This window comes from Harpia harpyja, chromosome 14 (genome assembly GCF_026419915.1).
Source record: "Harpia harpyja isolate bHarHar1 chromosome 14, bHarHar1 primary haplotype, whole genome shotgun sequence".
Taxonomy (NCBI): Eukaryota; Metazoa; Chordata; class Aves; order Accipitriformes; family Accipitridae; genus Harpia; species Harpia harpyja.
In genome coordinates this window covers 3,087,674-3,108,220 of record NC_068953.1, presented here as the reverse complement: position 1 = coordinate 3,108,220, position 20,547 = coordinate 3,087,674, and the positions used below count along the sequence as shown (strand labels likewise).

Genomic DNA, 20,547 nt, shown 5'->3' with positions numbered 1-20,547 from the left:
ACATCAATAATAATAGAAAAAAATAAATTAAATTAATTTGGAACAGAAATGCAAAGTGCCACTGCATGGCAAATGCGTCAGTTATGGGAGACAAAATGATTTCTCTACGTGATGCGTGGCAAGTGCTTAATTACCTTCTTCCAGCTTGGAAAAAGAATGTGAAAGCGACTGCACATCTTCTTTAGGAATTTTATACGCCAAAATAGAAGCAAAACTGGAACAAAGAAACAAAGCAAATTTAGCTTCAGGTAATATTACTCAAAGCAAAACCATTAATATCCAAGTGAATGGATTTAAACTTATTTTCTGAAGGTTACTCCAGGCATTTTGACTAGTTGTCATCATCATACAAGACAACAGGAACGATGCAGCTCCAGGAGAGCAGCTGGGTGATAACCTGGCTCAGAGGTCCAGGTCCAGGTGCATCAGCTGAGACCCCCCAAGACCGCTCTATGATTTATACGCTCTTCAGCTAAGATTCAACCACTTATGTTCTGCCTATAAAGTCACGAAAGAAAAATCGCTGCCTGGAACTCCCAAAGTTATGAGGTTTTGCCCTTCAAATGAACTCAGACAGAGGTCACAGGATCTTTTGGGACTTTGCATCATGCAGCGGTTCCCGCAATCCAGACCCCAGAGCAGGGAGCTGCTCCACCCCCACGCATTTGCTTCCGAAAAATGAACTCTCCTCCAGATCTCCCACGTTTGAGGAACGTTCCTTACAGGATGCCTGCAGTGCCCTTTTGGGAGGGTCTCCTCAGCCATCACCAAGCCGGACCCTCGAGTTCATACGGCAGAAATTCAAAGCGGTTGGGGGAAAACCAACCCACCCGCCCTCAAACTTCGAGGTACTCCCAGAAAACGTTCAAGCATTTCTAGGTAAGGGCCAGTGACTCAGTGACTCAGTGACTTTTACCCATTTCCCACAGGCCCCAACCAAGGAGGAAGCTGTCAGGCAACAGCTATGCAGAAATCGAGTTTTGCTTCCTCCGGGCCGAACATCTGCACGCAGGGCTCACAGCCGCCGCCCCGGCAGCTTTCGCTGGCCTGCAAAACCCTTCCTCTTTTTTTTTAAGCTACGTGTAAATATTTTTTTTCAATTTTACTATCGTGGCATTCCCTACTCGGTGCTAAGGAGCTGCTGAGAAATCAGGGGCTTGTACGAATATCAATATTTTCTGTGTATTTGTTAAACTTCACCTTTCCTGACGATTCGCGTTTGGGAAGATGTGCAAAATCTGTCTCTGCAGATACTCCACCTGCTGTACATCTGCTGTTTCTTTTAATTTCATTTCCAAGAAGTATCCTCTGCCAAACTTACTCTTCAGGTGTTGGACAGTACCTATACATCTACCAATTGCAGAGAGAAAATAAGAGTTGTACCTGTTACACCACACTCGAAAAGCAGCCTAACTTCTAACAGACCCTTTTTGCAGTTTAAGTTTAATTTTGCTCCAAGTTTAAGGTGCAAAAAAATTGTCCGCCTATATTTTTCAAAGAAATATATTCTAAATGACACTGTCCTATCCTGCCTGCCACAACACCCACCCGCAGGGGAGGGCTCCGGCCGTACCTGAGCTGCCCGGACACCAGGATGGCCACACGGTCACAGACAGCATCTGCCTCTTCCATGTAGTGAGTAGTCAGGATAGCTGCTCTCTCCTTATTTTTGAATGCTGCTCGAATTGCCCGCCTACAAAACATAACCACAAAAAAATCCCCGAATAAAACAGCTGGCACGTAACAGTAAATCCTGGGTTAGCGGGAAAAGAGGAGTGTGACGGTCAAACGCAAACCCGTTATTTTATGGGCCGATACTACTCCCACAGCAACAATTAACACCTGAATTTTTCACAAAGATGACTCGCATCTCGTACTCCTTATATTATTTTAAAGATTCCTTTTGACTTTCAAGCTTTTAATCTCCAAGCTGTTCTGGGAGAGGACAGAGATGAAGCGCACCTGGCCCTAAGGCTGGGCTGACTCCCCGTCTATGGCTCTCCCTAGCGTTAACAGGGAAAATGCGCACGTAAAATCGGACAAATTCCCAAAAAGATTCGAGCCCGGGGCCAGCGTGGCCCTGGTGACACTCACCACATGTGCTGCTTGGCTTTTGGATCCATCCCAGTTGACGGTTCATCCAAGAGCGTGACCCGGGGGTTGCCCAGCATACTGAGGGCAAAGCAGAGCTGGGAGGAAGGCAGAGAAAAAGGGTGAGGACACAACGGCTGCTGGAGACACGCCACACGGCAGCTCGGGAAGCTCCCTCCTACCTTGCGTTTCAGCCCTACGCCCAGCTTCTTCGTTGTCTTCTGCAGGTGGTCTTTTAAATCCAGGGCACTCGCGATGCTGCGGAAGCGGGGAGGACCACACGTGAAAAGCTGCGAGGGGGATGGTTCGGCTTCCCCCTCATCGCACAGTACGCAAACGGTCTCATTTGAAGAGCTCCGGTACAAATATTTGTGTATAAAGTGTAAAAAAAGCAAAGCAATACGCGGAGTCGGAGCTGGGCGCTTCCCTACAAAACCACCTGCCTCTTGTCCTAGAGGAACCTGCAGTGACAGCCCAGAAACAGCTCCAAGCCCTGGACTCCCCATCCTTGCAGCCTCTGCAAAAGTCATCATTAGCACTTCATAACTTAAAAAAAACAAACAAACAAAAAAACCCCCAAAACACAAAAACCCCCAAAAACCCCAAATACCAGTTGAACTTTGTGTGGCTGAATCTGTATCTCCTAACCTACAAACTGACACTTGCTGAACTTGCTGAAAAGATCCAATCAAACTTAAATGAAAAAAAAGATTGCATTAGAAAAAGTGAAAAAAAAACCAAAAAACCTGCTAAGAAAAAGATAGCTAAACCTTAAACATTTCTATGTAAACTACTTACCGTTTTATGACTTCCTTAACATCAGTCTGACTCATTCCTTTGATAGCGCCATAAATTTCAAAGTGTTCCTGCAATGTAATATCAGGCCAAAGCGGATTCGTTTGAGGACAGTACCCCACAAATTTCACTGAGTCATCTTCGCTGTTCAGGCCAAAAGAACAATCTCCCATCAGAACCTGCAAGGAAAATGGACAGACCTTACTCAATAATATTCTAAGTTTCAGAACTCTTTTTGTAAAGTTTTAGCAAAAACCTCTTGGGAATGCTTGCAATAATAATAAAGAAATTTAAATATAGATTCATTTTCTATTTAGCATGTAACGTACTTGCCCACTGGTTGGCTCAATCTCTCCAACGAGCATATTAATTAACGTGCTTTTCCCAGCTCCGTTGGGTCCTAACAAACCCAGTATTTCTCCTAAAGAAAGGACAACACAAAACATTGCCCATGAGGTCTGATAAATGGATTCAAGAGTTGTTTTTGTGAATCAAACAGCTGAACAGCAAGTAATTGAACTCCTACCTTTTTTTACGCAGAGAGAAACATGTTTCGTTGCCACTTTCTTTATTTTTCTCCCCAGAAGAAATTCCCTTCTTTCATCGAACTCTTTGTGCAAGCTGCTGACCAGGATTGCTGGCATCTAGTAGAGAAGAGAGAAGCGGCTGCAGATCCCAGCAGCTCTGGGAAACCTCCAAATTTGGGGTTTGGGTAGTGCCTGCGGGTGCACGGCATTACCTCCTCACTTTTGGGGCTGCTCAGGATTTCTTGGACTCGCAGCCTCTCTGCCTTCACGTCTTCATCTTCATTCTCGTCGTGCGGGACATCTGGGAACTTCCAGGTTTTAGCTTTTGTAAAACATTTTCTAAGGGGAAGAAAACAAGATAATGCCGTTCTTGGCATTCAGCTGAGATCTGCTCACTGCTTTGATGCAGAAAGCGATTTGTGTTTGCCAAACCCAGGAGTAACACATTTCTGCAGCACATCTGAGAAGCCCCAAAAGAGCAGAAAGAGCTGTCAACGATTGCAACTATGTCGTCTTTACGCTGAGCTCTTTGTTGGGGTACGGAATCTCTAGCCATGCAATGGGAAAGGAAGTTCCCCTATTTTTATATAGGGGACATCCTTACAAAATTCCTGATTTTGCACTGATATAACTTAAAAGGAAGTAAAAAACCTATTTCTGCGCTTTATTGACTGAATTTCAGACAACTAAAGTTAGGAAAACAAATTCTTTAGACACTTGGGATGGGATACAACCAAAAGGTGTTTTATTTTTTGCAATATCCCCCCTAGCTATACACTGCATACTCCAGTTTCATCACCAGCATCACTTTTAAAAACGGCTTATTTGGACTATTACTTTTTAAAAGTCTATTCGACAGAGACACACCTGAAAAATGGATCCTCTCTAACGGTCCTCCCTCCATTCTTCAGCTCGAAACATCGCAGTAGGAAGAGCCACACGACACACTGCAAATAGGGCTAAAACAGACAAATGCAGTTCTGGTTACTCGGAGGGCTGCCAGCCCACCAAGGTGACCCTGTGGGTGATCCCACCGGTGTGATGAGCGACAAGAAGCTCCAGCTCTTCACCACCAGAGAAGTGCTGACATTTCCGAGAAGATGAAATATATCATTAGATGCTGCTCAGTGGCTTGATGCTGAAGGCGCACAACCAGAGCCTGGTTAGATTTAATAGCAATTATTTGGGGTTTTTGGAGAGAGAAGGGACTGTCCCCTGCTCTGGAGTTCTTGCTCCATCAGCACGGACTCCCGTAATAATCAGGACTAATATCTGCACCGTTAACAAGATATTGAAACAGCAGATGTTGAGCTGGTAGGCACAGCAGCTTTTGCTTATACTGTTCATTCTGCAACAGGTTGCAAAGCTGCAGGCTCCAGTGATGCTGAGCATTAAATCAAATCTTTATTAATAAAGATGCCTGAACAGAAGGGGCCTCCCAGCAAGAGTTAGCAATTCTCTACAGCAAATATGGCAGATGATAACCAAATAACCATGCTTACAGCTATAACTGCTACCAGGAGCCGGTCCCACGGGTCGTAGTACCCTCCATTCTTTCGCTTGCCCTTCCAGGAGACCTGACAATGCAAAGAAACCACATTCGAGCAAATAATCACCTACCAGAGACTGCGTATTCTACACCGCACTTTAATCTCAAATCGGTCACTCAAGTCCTGTTGCTCAAGCGCTTTCCGAGCTCTGCAGAGACCCTGCTTGCACAAGCCTGACACCAGTCAACTTCCATCAAAGTCCTCCGGGCTGCTCCCAGTTTAAAGCCACCAGCTCCCAATTAACCCATCTCCCGTCACTGGGTTCGCTCAGTCCACAGGCTGAGAAATGCATGGTTTTCCTTTAGATATTTAATGGAAGACTTGCTGCTGTCCTCATTTTAAAACTGCAACACTTTGCTTATAGGAAAGAGGTGACTTTTCACCAGCGGTTGCTATTTTTCACGTGTTAAATGGCTCTGGATGACATGACACCAGTAGGCAGCTAACTCCTGTCTTGTTATCATTACAGACCCCCACCCAAGCCCAGCCATCTACAAGTGCTCTGGAGAGGATTTCTTGTGTCCCCTTACCTTTATAAAACAAATCAGACAGCCAATAAGAGGATAAATAGGAATGAAGATGGAGAAGACATAATGCAGGATGGTGGTTACCAGGTAATAGTCCAGAAAAAAGGCCACCTCAGTGACAACCGTACAGAGCAAGGCTGTCTGTACAAAAGAAAAGGAAAAAAAAAAGTCAATTTTCATTCAGTTCAGACTCCCCAAGCATAAGTTACCTAAATTGAGGCACATTTTTTAAAGTTTTTATCACTTAGGATATGGCAGTAATACAAAGACATTGGTATATGTTTTAGATTTCTTGTGCATTAAGGACACGCAGTTAAATAAAATAACTGGGAAGCCTGTTGTGACTTTGGAGATAACCAACCTTCCCAGCTAACCAAAACCAAGGTAAAGTTACTCACCACTGAAAATATAAATGACCAAAATTCTTTCGTATTCTGGACTTTTTTAAACGTGAAGGAGACCACATAAGTGAACAGCACGACTGACGGGACATAACCGATCAGGCAAAAAATCTGCAGAGATAGGAAAGGTTTCTCAGGAAATGCACAGCAAGAACCTAGGGGTGGATTTTTTGTATAAGTATCAACTGGAATTACTTTAGTGTGCTACGTAACTCTGGATTCATCTTTGTCACTTAATTTGATGTATTTTGCCACCTTGGTACATACAGCATATACTACTAAAGACACAAATAAAAGAGTAGGTGGATAGGCAGGAACCTCACTCGCTCAGTTTCCTAAAACTATTTCCCATTTTTTTACAACACAGGCTCCCATAAATGTTGACCTGAACATTTCTGGCAAACATTAGGAATTCCACCTTCAGCCTTAGGATTTTCGCAGCAACTAAAACAAGCGTAGATGTACTGGTAGAAAAATAGCCCTGCAGCACAACAGTCACATCCCAAACCTGATTAACTCAGAGCTTCTGGGAAAGCAGCTAGGAAAATCTGATTCTTCTCAATTACAGCTGGTATCTCAGGGAAGCCCGCTCTGAATATAAAAGACTGAAGACTTGTAGTGTCTTCAATTTAATCACATGCTGCAATTCATTGCGGAGCTGGTCTGTGTTCAAAGTCACTGTAACCTTGTCATTAGCAGCATGCCGATGCAAATGAAGCAATTATCAATCGGCAGCAAAGAGCGCGCAACGCAGACTGAGCAAGCAGGGCAAAAAAGGACGGAGCACTTCCTTGGAAGAGCCTGGTATTTTAAGCTCCATTTTATTCCACTTCTGAATGAAACTCCAAAATTTGAATATTTTTCCGCATGCAAAGTAGTACTATTTTGCCTTTGGTGCAGCCTGACTGGTGCCTCTGCACCAGCAGCCTTAATTAGGCATTTTCCATGTGTATCGGTTGGAAAAATTCTGCTGAACCGTCGAAGAAAAAAGAAACGCTTGCAGAAAACAGCATAACCATGCCCTCACATCCCCACGCGTGCTCTGCTCCCCACCACACTCACCACAGCGAGGAACTTGCCCACGTAGAAATAAACGCCGTAGTGAAAGGCGAAGAGGCTGCCTATCATCAGGACAAGGATGGAGAAGAACAGCGGGAGGTCGACGACGGCTTGCCCAGTCCAGTAAGCAGAGGGATAAAGCCCCGCTATCTTCAGCTGCGTGTATGCTTTGATCTGCAACAGGAAAAGAAAACGCAATGTTAATTAAATGTTAATTAAAACGAACACTGTGTTAATGTGCCTCGGTACGTGAGCGGGATCTTGTTTTTCCCTCTAATACACTGCTTGTACACCGAGGTGGCATCAGCGTGGTACCCGGTTATTGCTGATTTTAGCTGCCAAAGAAGAAAAAAGCATTTCCATGGAAAGCAAAAGGGCTTTTCCCAAATCTGCTCTACCCCAGGCAGCAAACAGCAGTCACATCCCTACTGCTGTGCCTTGCGCCTCTCACAGCAAAAGGAACTACTTAAAACACCTCTTAGGTTTTTCCCAAAACTCCAAGGTTCTTAAGTTCTTGTGCAGTCTCTGAATCAACACCTGGAAGCTTACCTTATGGTTTTCTGCATTGTCCATGGCAAAATAGGGTGGCATTCCAGTAATAATGATTCCCAGTAACACAGCTTCAAAATAGATCTCTAGTCTGAAAATTGTGTCTGGAAGATTCTGAAATATAAATCAGATTTCTTCAGTACCTGAATGTGTGTGACCAAAAAAATGCATTTAGAACTGGAGCATGACCATAACTGCTAAAACATATATTCTGTGTATCTCAAGATAGTCTGAGCTGCAGCATGGAGAAAAATACCTATGGAAGTTTTGGGAGTATTTATGAGAGTGTCTAATAAACTCCTAGAGCGTTTCTGTCCTGCAGCAGGTCCTCTCCTCTCCTAAAGGCCACCCCAGTTCTGCCCAGGAGGCAGCAGACCTCCAGCATCCCCGCATTCAGCCTCCGAGACTTGCAGGTAACCTGTAACAAACCCCTTCCAAATTCCCAACAGGACATTCTCTTTCCGAGCCCCTTTTTCCTCCACTTCCCACAAGCTGCAGAACAAAATCCCGGCACCTTTCAAGTCCTCTTCAATTCTCCAAAGGTCCGTACCACCAAGGACTTACTCCACGGGCTTTGGGTACCAGCTTCTCCCTTCGTTTACGGCGTGTTTTTGCACTCCCCCTCGCACCCCAGGGATGCTTTGCCACCCGCCCGGTGTTTAAGGGTGATTTTTGCCGTGCAGCCCCCGCTGCAGCCGCGGGTGCCGCTCACCTGAATGAAGGGGTTGCTCCAGATTTGAATGCTCTCCGTCACGTTTAAATTGCGCAGAAGTAGATTGCTTACAATATTCATCAAAACTGGCAGGGAATGCACCATGGTGCTGTTGAATACGATCGTGAAAACGTAGTTCTGGAAAGGAAAGGAAAGGATGTGCTATATTAATTCTTCTGCACGAAGGGTAATACCCTGGGAGGGCTCTCCTATGGGCTTAATCAAACCTGAACATCGGGAAAAATCTTTGCATAATAGAGTATGCTTTGCAGGAAGCTCTGGGCCGCTCAGGGTGGTTATAAGACGTAACCTAATTCAGGAAAACAGTCATGCTCATGGAGAACAAATTATTTGGAATAAATTCCCAGAATGTTTTATGTAACTGTGATGCTATGACAAATGATGCTCCAGACAATTACAGTCTGAAAAACAAAACACATGATGACCCGCACTCGTATGCTCTTGCTAATGCATTTAAAAACCAGACAGGCAAAAATTTACATTATCTAAGGGCTGCGCTGTCACACTAATATTAAAGAGTTTGCAATGAATAAAAATGGGACCGAGAGAGACAGAGCTGGCATATTGCAGAGCAGTTCCTTTGCTGGAGATTAAATACGACCCCAACGTTCAAATCTTTCTGACACTCCTTCAGTGACCATACCAAAATGAATACTTACAATCCAAGAAACTCATTTTTCTTTACACATGAGAGCACCATGGAATTATACTTCTGTCAAATTGTATAATTCAGCCAGTATCAGTAAAAAAAAAATAAATTCCTACGCCAGGTCTCTTGTGAAGTAAAATATTTCTCTTGGCTTTTTGTATCCTTGTGGGGAAGAAAGGGGAATGGAAGTTTTATTAGCCTACCATAATTATCATTATGGAAGAACATTTATTTTGATAATATTTCCATTCTGTTAGTACAAGTCCTCTTTCCAGGCCTCTTGTATAAGCAATATTGTATGACATTATTTGATTGTATGACTCAATACGTGCCTTTCAGGCAAGAGTACAACAAACCCAGCCCCTAACCAGCTGCTTGTCTGCAATTTGGGATACGACCGAGCTGGTCTGTCCGCCTTACCTGTCTGGATTCAAGGTCAAACACGCTTAAAGCTGCGCTGTGAGGTGCGGCTGAGACGTAATCACTGTCATTGAACATCTCCCAGAGTATGTTCATGCTCCTGAGAGAGTGGACAATGTCATCGATATCCGATTCTGGTGTAAGACAGAGAAAACACGATTAAGCATTACCGGCTTTGAGTATTTTACACAAAATTATTGATGCATTTTCTCATCGATACGACCCTATGAAGAAAGATGACTGTTTCCTTACATGTGCCCACCGAAGAGAGTCCTCTGCTATTTTGAACAACATCAGTGATTTTATTTTGGCTTCCTACTCAACAGCCTCCAAAGAATTCAAGAAAATTTTTTTGTTACAGTCTCCAATTAATTTGTGCAAGTTAATTGCAGCAGTGAGGAAGTGGAGCTGCCAATGAGCATTACCACGATACTCAAAGTTTCAGTAGAACAGAGAATTAGCTAAGAGAGCAGGAAACCAGTAGCACTTTGATACGGTGTCCAGAGAAATTAAGTTGTATTAAGCACAAATGCCCGACAGCTCAAACAGACGCTCGTTTCTACTGCCTGGATTGCTGCTATGCACTTTTAAAACATCCTAAGTTGAAACAAAAAGGAATTTTCCAGAATGCTTTGTAGCAGGATTTTAATGTTGATGTATCTAAAGGTCTCTCTGGCCAGTTCCTTCACACGGGTCATGTTATGACATAGCGAGCACAAGGCTACCAGACACGGGAGGAGGAGGAAGATCTCCGAACCAAACCCTTCGGCACAAAGGATACTCACTCTCTACCATCTCTGGGTACTTAGAAACTCTTCATTTGGGTTAATTTCAGGGAAAAAGTTTGTCTCAACCCCCCAAAGTAGCACACACCATCTTTCCCCACCATGTGAAAAGCTACGTTAAAGAGAGAGGTGGAGACAGGAGCTCTCTCCGTGGAGCATCTCTGCTCTCTTACCTGTGGAATTCTGCAGCAGGAGACGACTCCTGTACTTGTGATAGTCCTCTCCGGGCTTCAGCAAGTACAAATCTGGGGAAAGTTTGATAGCAGCTACAGAATTTTTGATGATGTGGTGTATGAAAAACAATAAAATCTGAACCACAAGAAAAATCAGAAAAAGCAACAACCTGAAAGAAATAAAAGTTTCAGTTTTATTAAAATTCAGCAAAAGCCAACCCAGTTTATGTGCATGCTATGAAAACAACATCTCCCTCGCCCCCCAAAAAGCACGTATTCAACAGTAATGGACAGCTTCATACTTATTATTTTTTAAATGTAACTATGGGAAAAAAATTAATCACATCCTGCCCTTTCTCTGGTGTCATTCAAACCGGTTTTGAGAATTTGTATACAAATGAGAAAGCCCCAATACTTACATAACTCTCACACATTTATTTTCCCGCTTGAGACTAAGGAAATGAACTTTCGCTATGGTGGAAACCTGTTTCTTCCAGAGGGCTGTATTGCTCATTGCTGCCGCCTTCGTCTCCGAGAGCATCAGGAGACTCTGCTCCATGTCGTCGAGGGATTTTGTATCCATTTCATCCTGCACTTGCTGGGAATTGAACACGCTATAATCTGAAGAAGAAGAGAGTAAAACTACAGATGTGATGCTCTGACAGAGCTGACGCGGTTTGAAATGGTAGGGCTGGAGAAAGCTGGCTGGCCATCAGCTCCTTCCCCTTGCTATTGCAGAAGCCATCTCATCTCATCCCAGTCCCTCAACCCCAAGGTCAACGACACCAACGCTCTGAATCACACACACAGCAGACACTTAAGGCAGACGATACAAATTTCTGCTGCTCAAAAGGTGCAGACTTGCCCCAACTTCATACCATTAGCCTATGCATGCACCTGTATTATTCAGTACCAGCATATTCAGCTGTTAAACCCTCTTATACCCAGGCAAAAGCTTTGCAGAGCAGGATAGTTTACTAGTCTGCATCACACAGAAACCTCTAGAAAGATTAAGATAGCTTAAACCATTCAAAGTTGACATCGAAAGAAGAATTGATTAATTCTGGAGTAATATTAAGCGGTCCCAACTTTTCATTTGCATTGAAAGTTAATTTAAAGGAGGGGAAGAAAGACAAGTTCAGCTATTTCAGCCTTAAGCACAGGCTACTAATATTACTGTTCACGCAGAAGGTTGGAAATAAATTTTATACTGTGCATTTACAATTTCTTGAAAGTAAGCTCCATTAGAAAAATAAAGCACATTTTAAAAAGCTAGTCATCAAAAGTGGAACTGTAAAGCAAAGAACTTAGATGCAAGTACACTGGATAAAAAATTAATCACTGCGGAGACAGCCAGCAAAAAGCTTTTCGCCTGGATCCTCCCAGAATCACTCCCCATCCAACTCGCTGCTTTTGCGTGCTTTTCGTGTTAAATATTTCAAAAGCCTGGAATGCCGTGAGACCGAAGGAGCCCCATGCTGCTGGATGCAGCACTCCGCGAGAGGATTTTTTTATTCTTACCTCCATAGCAAAACTCCCTGTGGCAGCGATGCGGTACGGACAATTCTACGCTAATTAATACTAAATCAAATATGACGGAAAACAGGAAAACAGCCCCGGTCCACCCCACCTGCTTGATCAATCTCTGCCTCAACTTCCAGCTTCAGATAGACATCCTCCAGCGTCGTCATGGAAACGCCGTAGGTGATAACACCCAAATGGGAATGAGTATCGAGGTCGGAAAACAAGCCTAGAGACAGAAGGGAAACATATTGGTTGCCCTGAAACAGGATCACACCATCTCCCGAGAAGTCTTGGAGCACATCAGAGGCATCCCTAAAGCCTTCTGCGTGGTAGAAAAAAAAAGCAGGTAATGTGTAAAACACGGTTGCTTAATTACAAAGATGCAGGTCATGGCTTGAGAACCAAGGTTGGGTTTTTGCTCCTTTTAGCACAAAACTTCAACCTCTGTGGTCAAGTATGGGAAATGCAGCATATTTTCCCAAAACTGTAGTGTTTATGAAAACCAGCTCAGCATCCTAAAGCTCCTGGGCTCAGAGCTGCCTCCTGCCTGGCTGCGAGAGCCCCTCTCCTGGAAACATCACACATGGGGACCGCAGGACAGCTCGTCCTACCTAGAGCCCTGCCCAGGCACAAAGTGATTTTACAAATAAAAACACTGAGTATTTTTACGTTTTTTTTTTTATATATATATATATATATATAAAAAATAAATACCCAGATCTGTAAAGCCAGCTTAACTGGGCAGGAGATCCTGGACAGCATGCATAGCTTGAAGACCAAAATGATGTTCAGAGTAAGAGCACTTATTAGCACCTTGGGATAAAACATGCTCTTGGGCTCCTGCCAGTCCTATGAAGTGAAGGACCTGACAAAATGAGGAGTTTCAGAGCCAAGGTCACACTGAAGGGAAATGCAAATGCGTAAAATGGGAAGAGCAGCTGGATACTTGACGATGCTCATCAGATCTCCGCAATTTCTTCTGCCCCAGTAGCTGAGGCATATTCCTAACCTCAGCTTCTCCTTAAAATAGTTCAGGGAATTGACTCAATCTTGCATAAAGATGCCTGTTTTTCAAAAAGTACATGCAATGGCTGCTAAAGGTAAATCTAATAAATTATTAACTGGTTAAATGCAACGGGGAAAAAAGCATTTATGAAATATGAGCCGCATCCACATCAGTATTGATTCTCTCTTAGCTTTCCACATAGCGCAAAGGACACACTGTTTCTTCCATTTTCTCCTGAGAGGTGAACGAAGAGCCTCCTGTAGGACTCATCAGATAATTGCTGCCATCTAGTGAAACCAACACATCTCTTCCATGCTCCCTCTCACCAGTGAATTTTAAAGCAGCGACGTGATGCTCTTTGCGATGCTCTTTGCAGCTCGCAACAAGGGCGATTAATTTTTGTAGGACTTGGGGGCTTTCTGGCTTCCCGCCAGAGGCCAGCCTTGCTCATTAAAACGCTCTGCAATAATTTTGCAGGACAAGGGGATTCTTGGACAAAAGGGACTCTTCACCCTTCTGCTAAAGGCATCTCCCCAGCACTTGCTGGCGGGTCCCCACATCCCTCGTAACACACCCCAGCCCCGCTGGAGGGAGCGACGAGGTCCTCGCTTGCCTGGGAAAGACCTTGCTGAATGACCATCAGCCAAGTCATAGCCAAAGAGTGAATATGTATAAAAACACATAAGCGGCAATTTAACAAGAATCGCAGGCTACAGCCCCGCTCGATGGATTTCTCTTTTACAGCTGTTCGACCGCGCAGCACAACAAAAACATCAATACCTGCGAACTTGTCCATGTCCTTGAGCGGCAGGGTGTACACGAGCTGCTCGTCGTTCTCTTGGATGAGGCTGGCTGCAGGTATGTGCTGCCTGATCAGCGAGGTTGTAGCTTCCGTGTTGCAATAGGCATCGATGTGCATACTAAGAAAATGCACAAGAAATTGAGGTTTTAAAGCTTGCTTTTCTCCTTATACCCGCATCAGAACGATCAGCCAGCAGAGCAGCAAACATGCACTATGAAGATGATAAAAGGATCTTTTGGGGGGGCAAGGGGTGCTGTCTTATAGATTTCAACAGAGAGCAATAAAAAAAGATACACTATGTCATGTAACAGATATCACACAGAAAGAATACCTCAAGCGGTAGCCAATTCCCCATTTGCTTTTGAGAAAGAGAGAAGATCCAAGGCATTTTAACATCCCTTGAGAAATCACGGCTTTACGATCTAGAAACAAAAATCAAGAAGGCCCTTTGAATCAGAAGATTGTCAATTTGCTCCAAAAACCAACTAGATATTTCAAATAAAGGTGGTATTCCGCCGTTAGAGAAGCATCACTTTTGCTCTATAGCGACTATCCCTCATGGACTGGGTACCCCGGGCGGTGCCCAGGGGCTCGCGGCAGGACTCACCGGCGAGGATATCTGCCTCATCCATGAAGTGGGTACTGAAAACGGTCACGCGATTCGCTTTTCTGTTTTTCAGGAGATTCCAGACGATGTGCCGCGAACACGGATCCATACCCGCAGTCGGCTCATCCAGCAGTAAAACCTTTGTGCAAAACCAAGAAGCGTTTGCAAAGCCATATCCACGCGGAAGGTACTGACCTCAGGAAATCCTACTTAAGTAACAGATATAGGGCTTTTTGTTTGAAGCCTGCTAGTTAGTCCTCTAAAACGTACAGGATACATCCTAGAGTAAGCAAGGCAGCTATCGTCTCTACGCTTTGAATAAATTCATCTCCTGTTGTGACAAATGGAAAAACCATATAGTAAGTTAATGCCATAATCCGTTTTATTCTGTTTCTAATACAATTATGTTTAGCTATGGATTCACTCCTTGTATGAAGGGATAGTTAAATATACACACATGCTTTTAAAATCCCAGTGAACTGTCACATGCATCATTTTTAAATACAGATCTAAAAGCAGTCCCCATTCTTACAGGCCAGAAAAAAATAGATCTGTAACATAAAAGAGCTCTCTGGATCCGTCCTTGCTCCAAGTGCCTGGATAGCTTTGCAAGGAAAATCTCCAACAGGTTCACTGTTGGGGGCTAAATGTTACCTGCTGGAAATGGCATAAAACTTGTCACACTGTTTCTTTCACAAAGAGATCAAATCCAGAGCTACTGCCATTACCGAAGCCATTAACGTCCTCAGCATGAAGGTTGAGCTATTGAAGCGATTTTAATCGTTTAAACCACAAACGAAGAAAAAAAGAGCGACAGATGCTCCAAGTAACAATTTCTGCACCTTATGTATTATTATATGCATTAGTCAGGTTTGACAAGAGACATCGACCCTTGGGTGTATTAGTGACACCAAGTCAGGAATCCCTCCATCACACTCACCTTCGGGTTCCCAAGAACAGCAACTCCCACCGACAGCCGCCTTTTCTGGCCCCCGCTTAATTTTTTAGCTTGATTATCTCTGATAGGCTGCATATCCAAATCCAACAACACTTTCTGCACCTTTAAAATGTAAGAAACACATTTATTGTTAAAATAAAGCTATAATTCTTTTTAACCACGTTATTAACAATTAACATTCAAATTAACTGTTCCTAATTCACAGTGTATTCTGTATCTGAACCGCGTACCCTGCTAGCAAACCTGTACATCCAGAGCAGGGTCTTAAGCTCCAGCAAACCTGAGGAAGTTCAAAGGTGTCCATGCCTGAGCACAAATGCTAGGATTTAAAACGTTTCATGAGCATTTTAGTTTCCTAGGAAAATTTAACAGTTTGTCTGTGTAAAAACATCTGTCGGTACTCTGCCTCCTTGTCTGTTATGCTGTAAAGTAATATTCCCCTGCAAACTCGTCTTCAGGAAACATCTGTACAATACAAGGTTATGTTGCCCTGCAGGTTAAAAATGAACATAGAAGACAGTATCTGTGCCCAGCTGACTTACCTCTTGTATCAAATCATTCTGAGGGATTCCTTTAATTGCAGCAAATATGGAGAGATTCTCCTCCACAGTTAATATATCAAAGTGTATGTCGGACTGAGGGCACACCCCCGCTATTTGTCGCACTTCAAGCATTTCATCGATTTCAGAGACTTTGTGCCCATAGACAGAGACGAAACCTAAAAAAACAAGAAAAAAAAACCAGGAGCAATCAACTGAGAGGTTTTTTACAGCCAGAGAGCAGGCTAACATGGACATGAATCTAAAGCGGCCTCTTTGAGACATTATCCAGAGAAAAATTTCCTGCACCCAGAAATAGCCATAAAGGTGAAAAGCTTTGGTTTTCAAAAGCAGGGTACTCGAAACCTCCTAACACCGGAGAAGCTCACCGTCCGTCGGTGGACACAGCCCGCAAAGGATGTTCATCAGCGTCGTCTTCCCGGTCCCGCTGTGCCCGAGCAGAGCCGTGATCTGACCTTCGTAGATGTCGAAGGATAAATCTGGTCCCCGAGGCAGGCACGAGAGAAAGAAGAGACGTTAGCGATGCGCCAGTGGCACTTGGAGCCGGCTCCTACCCCAGAGGTAAATTCAAATACTGACATATGGGGTATGCATTTAACTCTTTGCTCGAAGGGACGCCTTACCTCCACATCCCGGCATGGCACGGGACCGCGGGGCTGGGACAGTCCCCGCGCCGGCTGTGGGGTGGCCGCGTTTAAAAGCCACACGGGGCAACGAGATGAAAAGATCAAGGAGATGGGGCAGGGAAGATCATATCGCTGTCGACACGGGCGGAGGAGGAATAACGGGGATGATGCCAGCAGGCTTGCTTTAGTGATGGAAGGGCTCATCTTTTTGGGGTACCGTTTTTAAACAAGATTACTGCCAAAGCGGTGAGAGAAGACACGCACAAGCACATCTGGCATTCATGCTCCAATGTCCCACCCCACTAAAAGAAACCAAAAAGCCCGAACTGAAACACAAAAGATCACTCAACAATTCAGCTATTGCTCCTCTGCATCTGATAAGCAGCTAAAAAGCTAAAATGTTCTTACTTCTGAGAGCCTCCACAGTTTCCCCCTTTTTCCTGAATGTTTTCTGAACACAGCTGATTCTGAAAGAAGACATGTCATTTTATAAACTATTTTAGGACCTTTATATGTCATTTTGAATGATCAACACTCGGCAACAGTCACAAGACGACCATAGGGAAGTGGCACTAGACACGTTAACAACCCACAGAGGCAAGTCAAGAGACAGGGCATCTTGTCGCAGAACTTAGTCCGTCTCCACCCTGGTACCAAAAAGCTTTTTCTGGTCACTTTCTAAGGTATTTTCTACGATGACAGACTGAATTATTTCAAATCTGTGTTTCTTTCACACGGCAGCACAATGCACTAGAGGTTTCCCAAGCTAGAAAAGGGAACGGCTACTCCCCAATAATTTCACAATACTCGGAGAATACCATTGAGAAGACTCAACAGACATGATATGGAAAAGAGGTGTTAGTAGAACAGACCCCAAAGATGTGATTACTGACAGCTCTTGATCAAAATTAGGCAAAAGAAAGCAGGTATCTTTCTCTCCAAGAAAGGTAAAAACCTTCCTTCCAGCCCCACGTTTTTTCAAAATGAAAAGAACCAACCACTTTATCTGAAGGCACCATGTGAAAGATGGGTTTTGCAAGCCTGGCCACCCTGAAAATGAGGATGGAGAGTGGGTTACAGGCGTGAACAGAGGGGAGGAGAACGGGGTATGAAAGAAAACAAAACCTGTACATGTAAAGACGACAAGACAGTGCGAAAATGATGGAGAGCTGGTGGAGGGGTGCTATGGAAAGAGTCCAGGGTGGATGAATAAAGCAAAAACGGCCACAATGTTCTCATGTGAACATCAGGATTAAAACTGGACCCTTCAACTTATGGCAGATGCCCAAAGAGACACGGAGAGCGCGGACAACGCAAGACTCATTCTGGTCACTAAGCTCAAATATTTATTTGAGACCAGTGGAGCCAACCAGGAGGAGTGAAGACGCAGAGTTCCCCAACTCACGTCAGGCTATGCCATTGGGAAATGATGGAAACAAGGGCTAGAAGGAAGACACTGAAAATAATATCTGAGACACACTAAAAATACATGAGAGTCCAGATGCAAGACAACAGGTGACACAAAATGCAGCGCGAAACATGAGAGCACGGCCATCTATTTTTCAGTTTTGTTTTACTCTCCTAGATACGGCAGCTGGGTAAAACCACCACAAAGTTGTTCTCTGGTCTACGGAGAACACAACGGCCTTCACACAGACCTAGAATTCAGCTTTTTCTCCTCAAATGTGCGTTACCAGAAACTAAACCCTCCCAGAAGAGTAGGCGTTTCAACATCTGCAACCGCTTACGCCTCTTGTGGCCTCAGCGAAACTGAGGGAATGGAAAACCGGCCGGTTTTGACAGGACTCCAGCTGAAGGAATACAATCCACAAACAAACCCTTTCTTTAAGCCCAGTGTTTTATCCTTGGAGAGCATCCATGTCGTTGACGATGGGGCTTCATTGCAAATGGAAACTAGTCGTGCTGTGTGTGTGCGGAGAACTCCCTGCAATGCATACCATATGCTATTTGAATCCCAACGATTGGAGAAACAAGAGCGATTTTCAAATTACACACCAAAATGTCAGGGACCCAGGTGATTCGCTCATCTGCATGTGAGGCAGAGCAGGAATCGTACCTGATGGCTTCTTTCCCCTGAAATTCCGAAGGCACGGGCTCAACGATCTCACTGAAACTTAAACTGCCATTGATGCTGCTCTCGTACAACTCCTTGTAATTTTTTCTGCGCTTTGACCAAAACGAGGGCTTCATAAAGAAAAACGGCGTGCGGCGTAGTCCAAACTCCCCTGGACAGTAAAGGGAAAAAGACAACTTCTTAACAGTAACTACAGATATTCCTCAGCTCCTGGGTTTTAGCTGTAAAAGCCATGAGCTATCCTGCTAAATGTTTAGGGGCCAGCCCACACCCCCATTCTGGAGGGATTTCATCAGCCAAGTTTACATTATCCGCATTGTAGCCACGGTTCCCATCGACACGCTCTTTCTCAAAACGTTCCAGTTTTGCTCAGTATTTAACTATATGGGCAAATCTCTTTCGATGCAAGGGAAATCCCCAGTGCTGAAAGAACAGTGACTTAAACACAGGCACTATAAATCCAGAGAGATCAGAGGAAAGGGAGTTGAAGGGCTTAACCAGGCATTAGTCGCAAGATTAACAACTTAGATTCTGCGTTTCACGTTAAACTAATGCCGTCACAGGGAAAGGTCTGGAACAGGCAGAGTAGTCTTTAATTTTCAACCCTGGAAGAAGAGCAAATTGCAAAGGCTGAGCCACTAGTTAACCTGGTAAAGAAGCTTTTCCTCTAGAAAGAGGGGAACAAAGTTTAGCTGGCGTACCTAAGGGCCATCAATTCTAAACATGCAAATACCCCCCCCTCACATCTCGGTTTTAATAGAATATAAATTATTTCAGCCAAAATTATTCTGAGTCACAGCGTGAAATATATTTGTAAACAGCACCATCTCCTTTCTCCACAGTTGAAATTAAGTCAGAAATGCCACCCAGCTCCACCAGCCACGTCAACCTGGGGGGTGATGCTAGCACAGTTCAGTTCCATTTTTCTCATGAACGTACCTGGCATAACCTGATCAAGGTAGACGGCTACAAGCAGATAAAATATGCTATCCAACACCAACAAAATAAGAGAGATAAAGAGTGGGTAAGGACCGTGATTTAGATTTGAAAATGTTGCACCATCTTCATAATCTTCTAGATGCATGACCTGCCAACAAACACAGATAAATGGAGCTGTTACACACCAGCACTGTACCAGCCTGGAAAGACGCGACAGCACGGGGCAAAACTTAGCAAGAAAAAAAAATTAATGAAAAAGTGACTGAGATCACAGCAACAAACACGAAGAATAACAGTTGCTTGATGGTGCGCTGTATTTTACTTGATACTAAATTGCCACAGGAAGCTATTAAAATAGGCATTTTTCCCCACCATCATCAGTTTCTTAAAAAAAAATATATATATATTTAAGAATATTTACATCAAGACCTATCTGAAAACGATGCAAGACAAACGAGCGCGATGAGGTTGCAGTCGGAGGGGTAGCAGGTTATTTACCTGCGCGACACCGATCAAGAAGCTGCACTGACACAAGGGGCTGAGAATCCAAACGAAAGATTTGGGGAAATCTTCCAGCAGGACAATATTAAGGCCCACAAAACCAAAAGCCAGCGTCGCCAAGAACTCCACTATACCCACGTGCTTTGACTTTTTAAATAGAGGTGTCAGCATAAGTGCAAAGAAAACCTAAGAACAGATTAAAAAAATACAAGAAGGTACTATGTTAAAAAAAATTAACAATACAGGGTATAGAAAAACTAAAGTAGAAAGACCATGGCTTCAATCGTATCATTTTCCTGGTATAGTCACTACAGTATTCCCCACGTCCCACACTTCCCTTACAAAGAGACCATCGGGAGGGACAGATTTCCCAAAGATGCCAGGTGACAGAGCACAGAAAAAAATTATAAAAGAAAAATAAGGAGCCGTACGGCTGAGCGTGCATATACACCCTGGTTAGTACTCCTTCTGTAAATGATAGACAGTAAACAAATAACTATTTCTGCATTGGTGGCTTATGAACTCAGACAAGTGATTTGCTGTATAAATTAATTCTCTGACCTTTAAAGAGGGTTTTAACATTATGCTATATAGTAACAACAAATGTTTAGAAGGGGGCATGGTTTTGGACTTCAAAACAGCAGTGTTTTCAGTTCAAAGACAGATGATT

The 20,547-nt window shown here is 43.9% G+C and overlaps 1 protein-coding gene across 3 annotated transcripts in view; it reads right to left on the bottom strand.

The window, feature by feature from the left end:
* The window catches only part of ABCA5 (ATP binding cassette subfamily A member 5), a 31,762-nt gene that overhangs the window by 4,380 nt on the left and 6,835 nt on the right, over positions 1–20,547 (bottom strand). For all 3 annotated transcript variants that reach the window (XR_008238197.1, XR_008238198.1, XM_052807477.1), the window contains exons 9-38: positions 19,875–20,063; positions 19,377–19,524; positions 18,420–18,588; positions 16,751–16,809; positions 16,085–16,195; positions 15,699–15,874; positions 15,139–15,258; positions 14,199–14,337; positions 13,923–14,013; positions 13,570–13,709; positions 11,890–12,009; positions 10,679–10,880; positions 10,260–10,429; positions 9,302–9,435; positions 8,212–8,349; positions 7,500–7,613; positions 6,954–7,124; positions 5,889–6,002; positions 5,494–5,631; positions 4,916–4,990; positions 4,281–4,372; positions 3,626–3,752; positions 3,413–3,530; positions 3,216–3,307; positions 2,890–3,065; positions 2,274–2,349; positions 2,095–2,189; positions 1,574–1,693; positions 1,201–1,350; positions 135–214 (exon numbers count right to left, since the gene is read on the bottom strand). Coding sequence is in view for 1 of the 3 variants with exons in the window: in XM_052807477.1 (XP_052663437.1) it covers positions 135–214; positions 1,201–1,350; positions 1,574–1,693; positions 2,095–2,189; positions 2,274–2,349; positions 2,890–3,065; positions 3,216–3,307; positions 3,413–3,530; positions 3,626–3,752; positions 4,281–4,372; positions 4,916–4,990; positions 5,494–5,631; positions 5,889–6,002; positions 6,954–7,124; positions 7,500–7,613; positions 8,212–8,349; positions 9,302–9,435; positions 10,260–10,429; positions 10,679–10,880; positions 11,890–12,009; positions 13,570–13,709; positions 13,923–14,013; positions 14,199–14,337; positions 15,139–15,258; positions 15,699–15,874; positions 16,085–16,195; positions 16,751–16,809; positions 18,420–18,588; positions 19,377–19,524; positions 19,875–20,063 (3,844 nt within the window). In the remaining 2 variants the exon portion in view is untranslated. The remainder of the gene's footprint in view (positions 1–134; positions 215–1,200; positions 1,351–1,573; positions 1,694–2,094; positions 2,190–2,273; positions 2,350–2,889; positions 3,066–3,215; positions 3,308–3,412; positions 3,531–3,625; positions 3,753–4,280; positions 4,373–4,915; positions 4,991–5,493; positions 5,632–5,888; positions 6,003–6,953; positions 7,125–7,499; positions 7,614–8,211; positions 8,350–9,301; positions 9,436–10,259; positions 10,430–10,678; positions 10,881–11,889; positions 12,010–13,569; positions 13,710–13,922; positions 14,014–14,198; positions 14,338–15,138; positions 15,259–15,698; positions 15,875–16,084; positions 16,196–16,750; positions 16,810–18,419; positions 18,589–19,376; positions 19,525–19,874; positions 20,064–20,547) is intronic.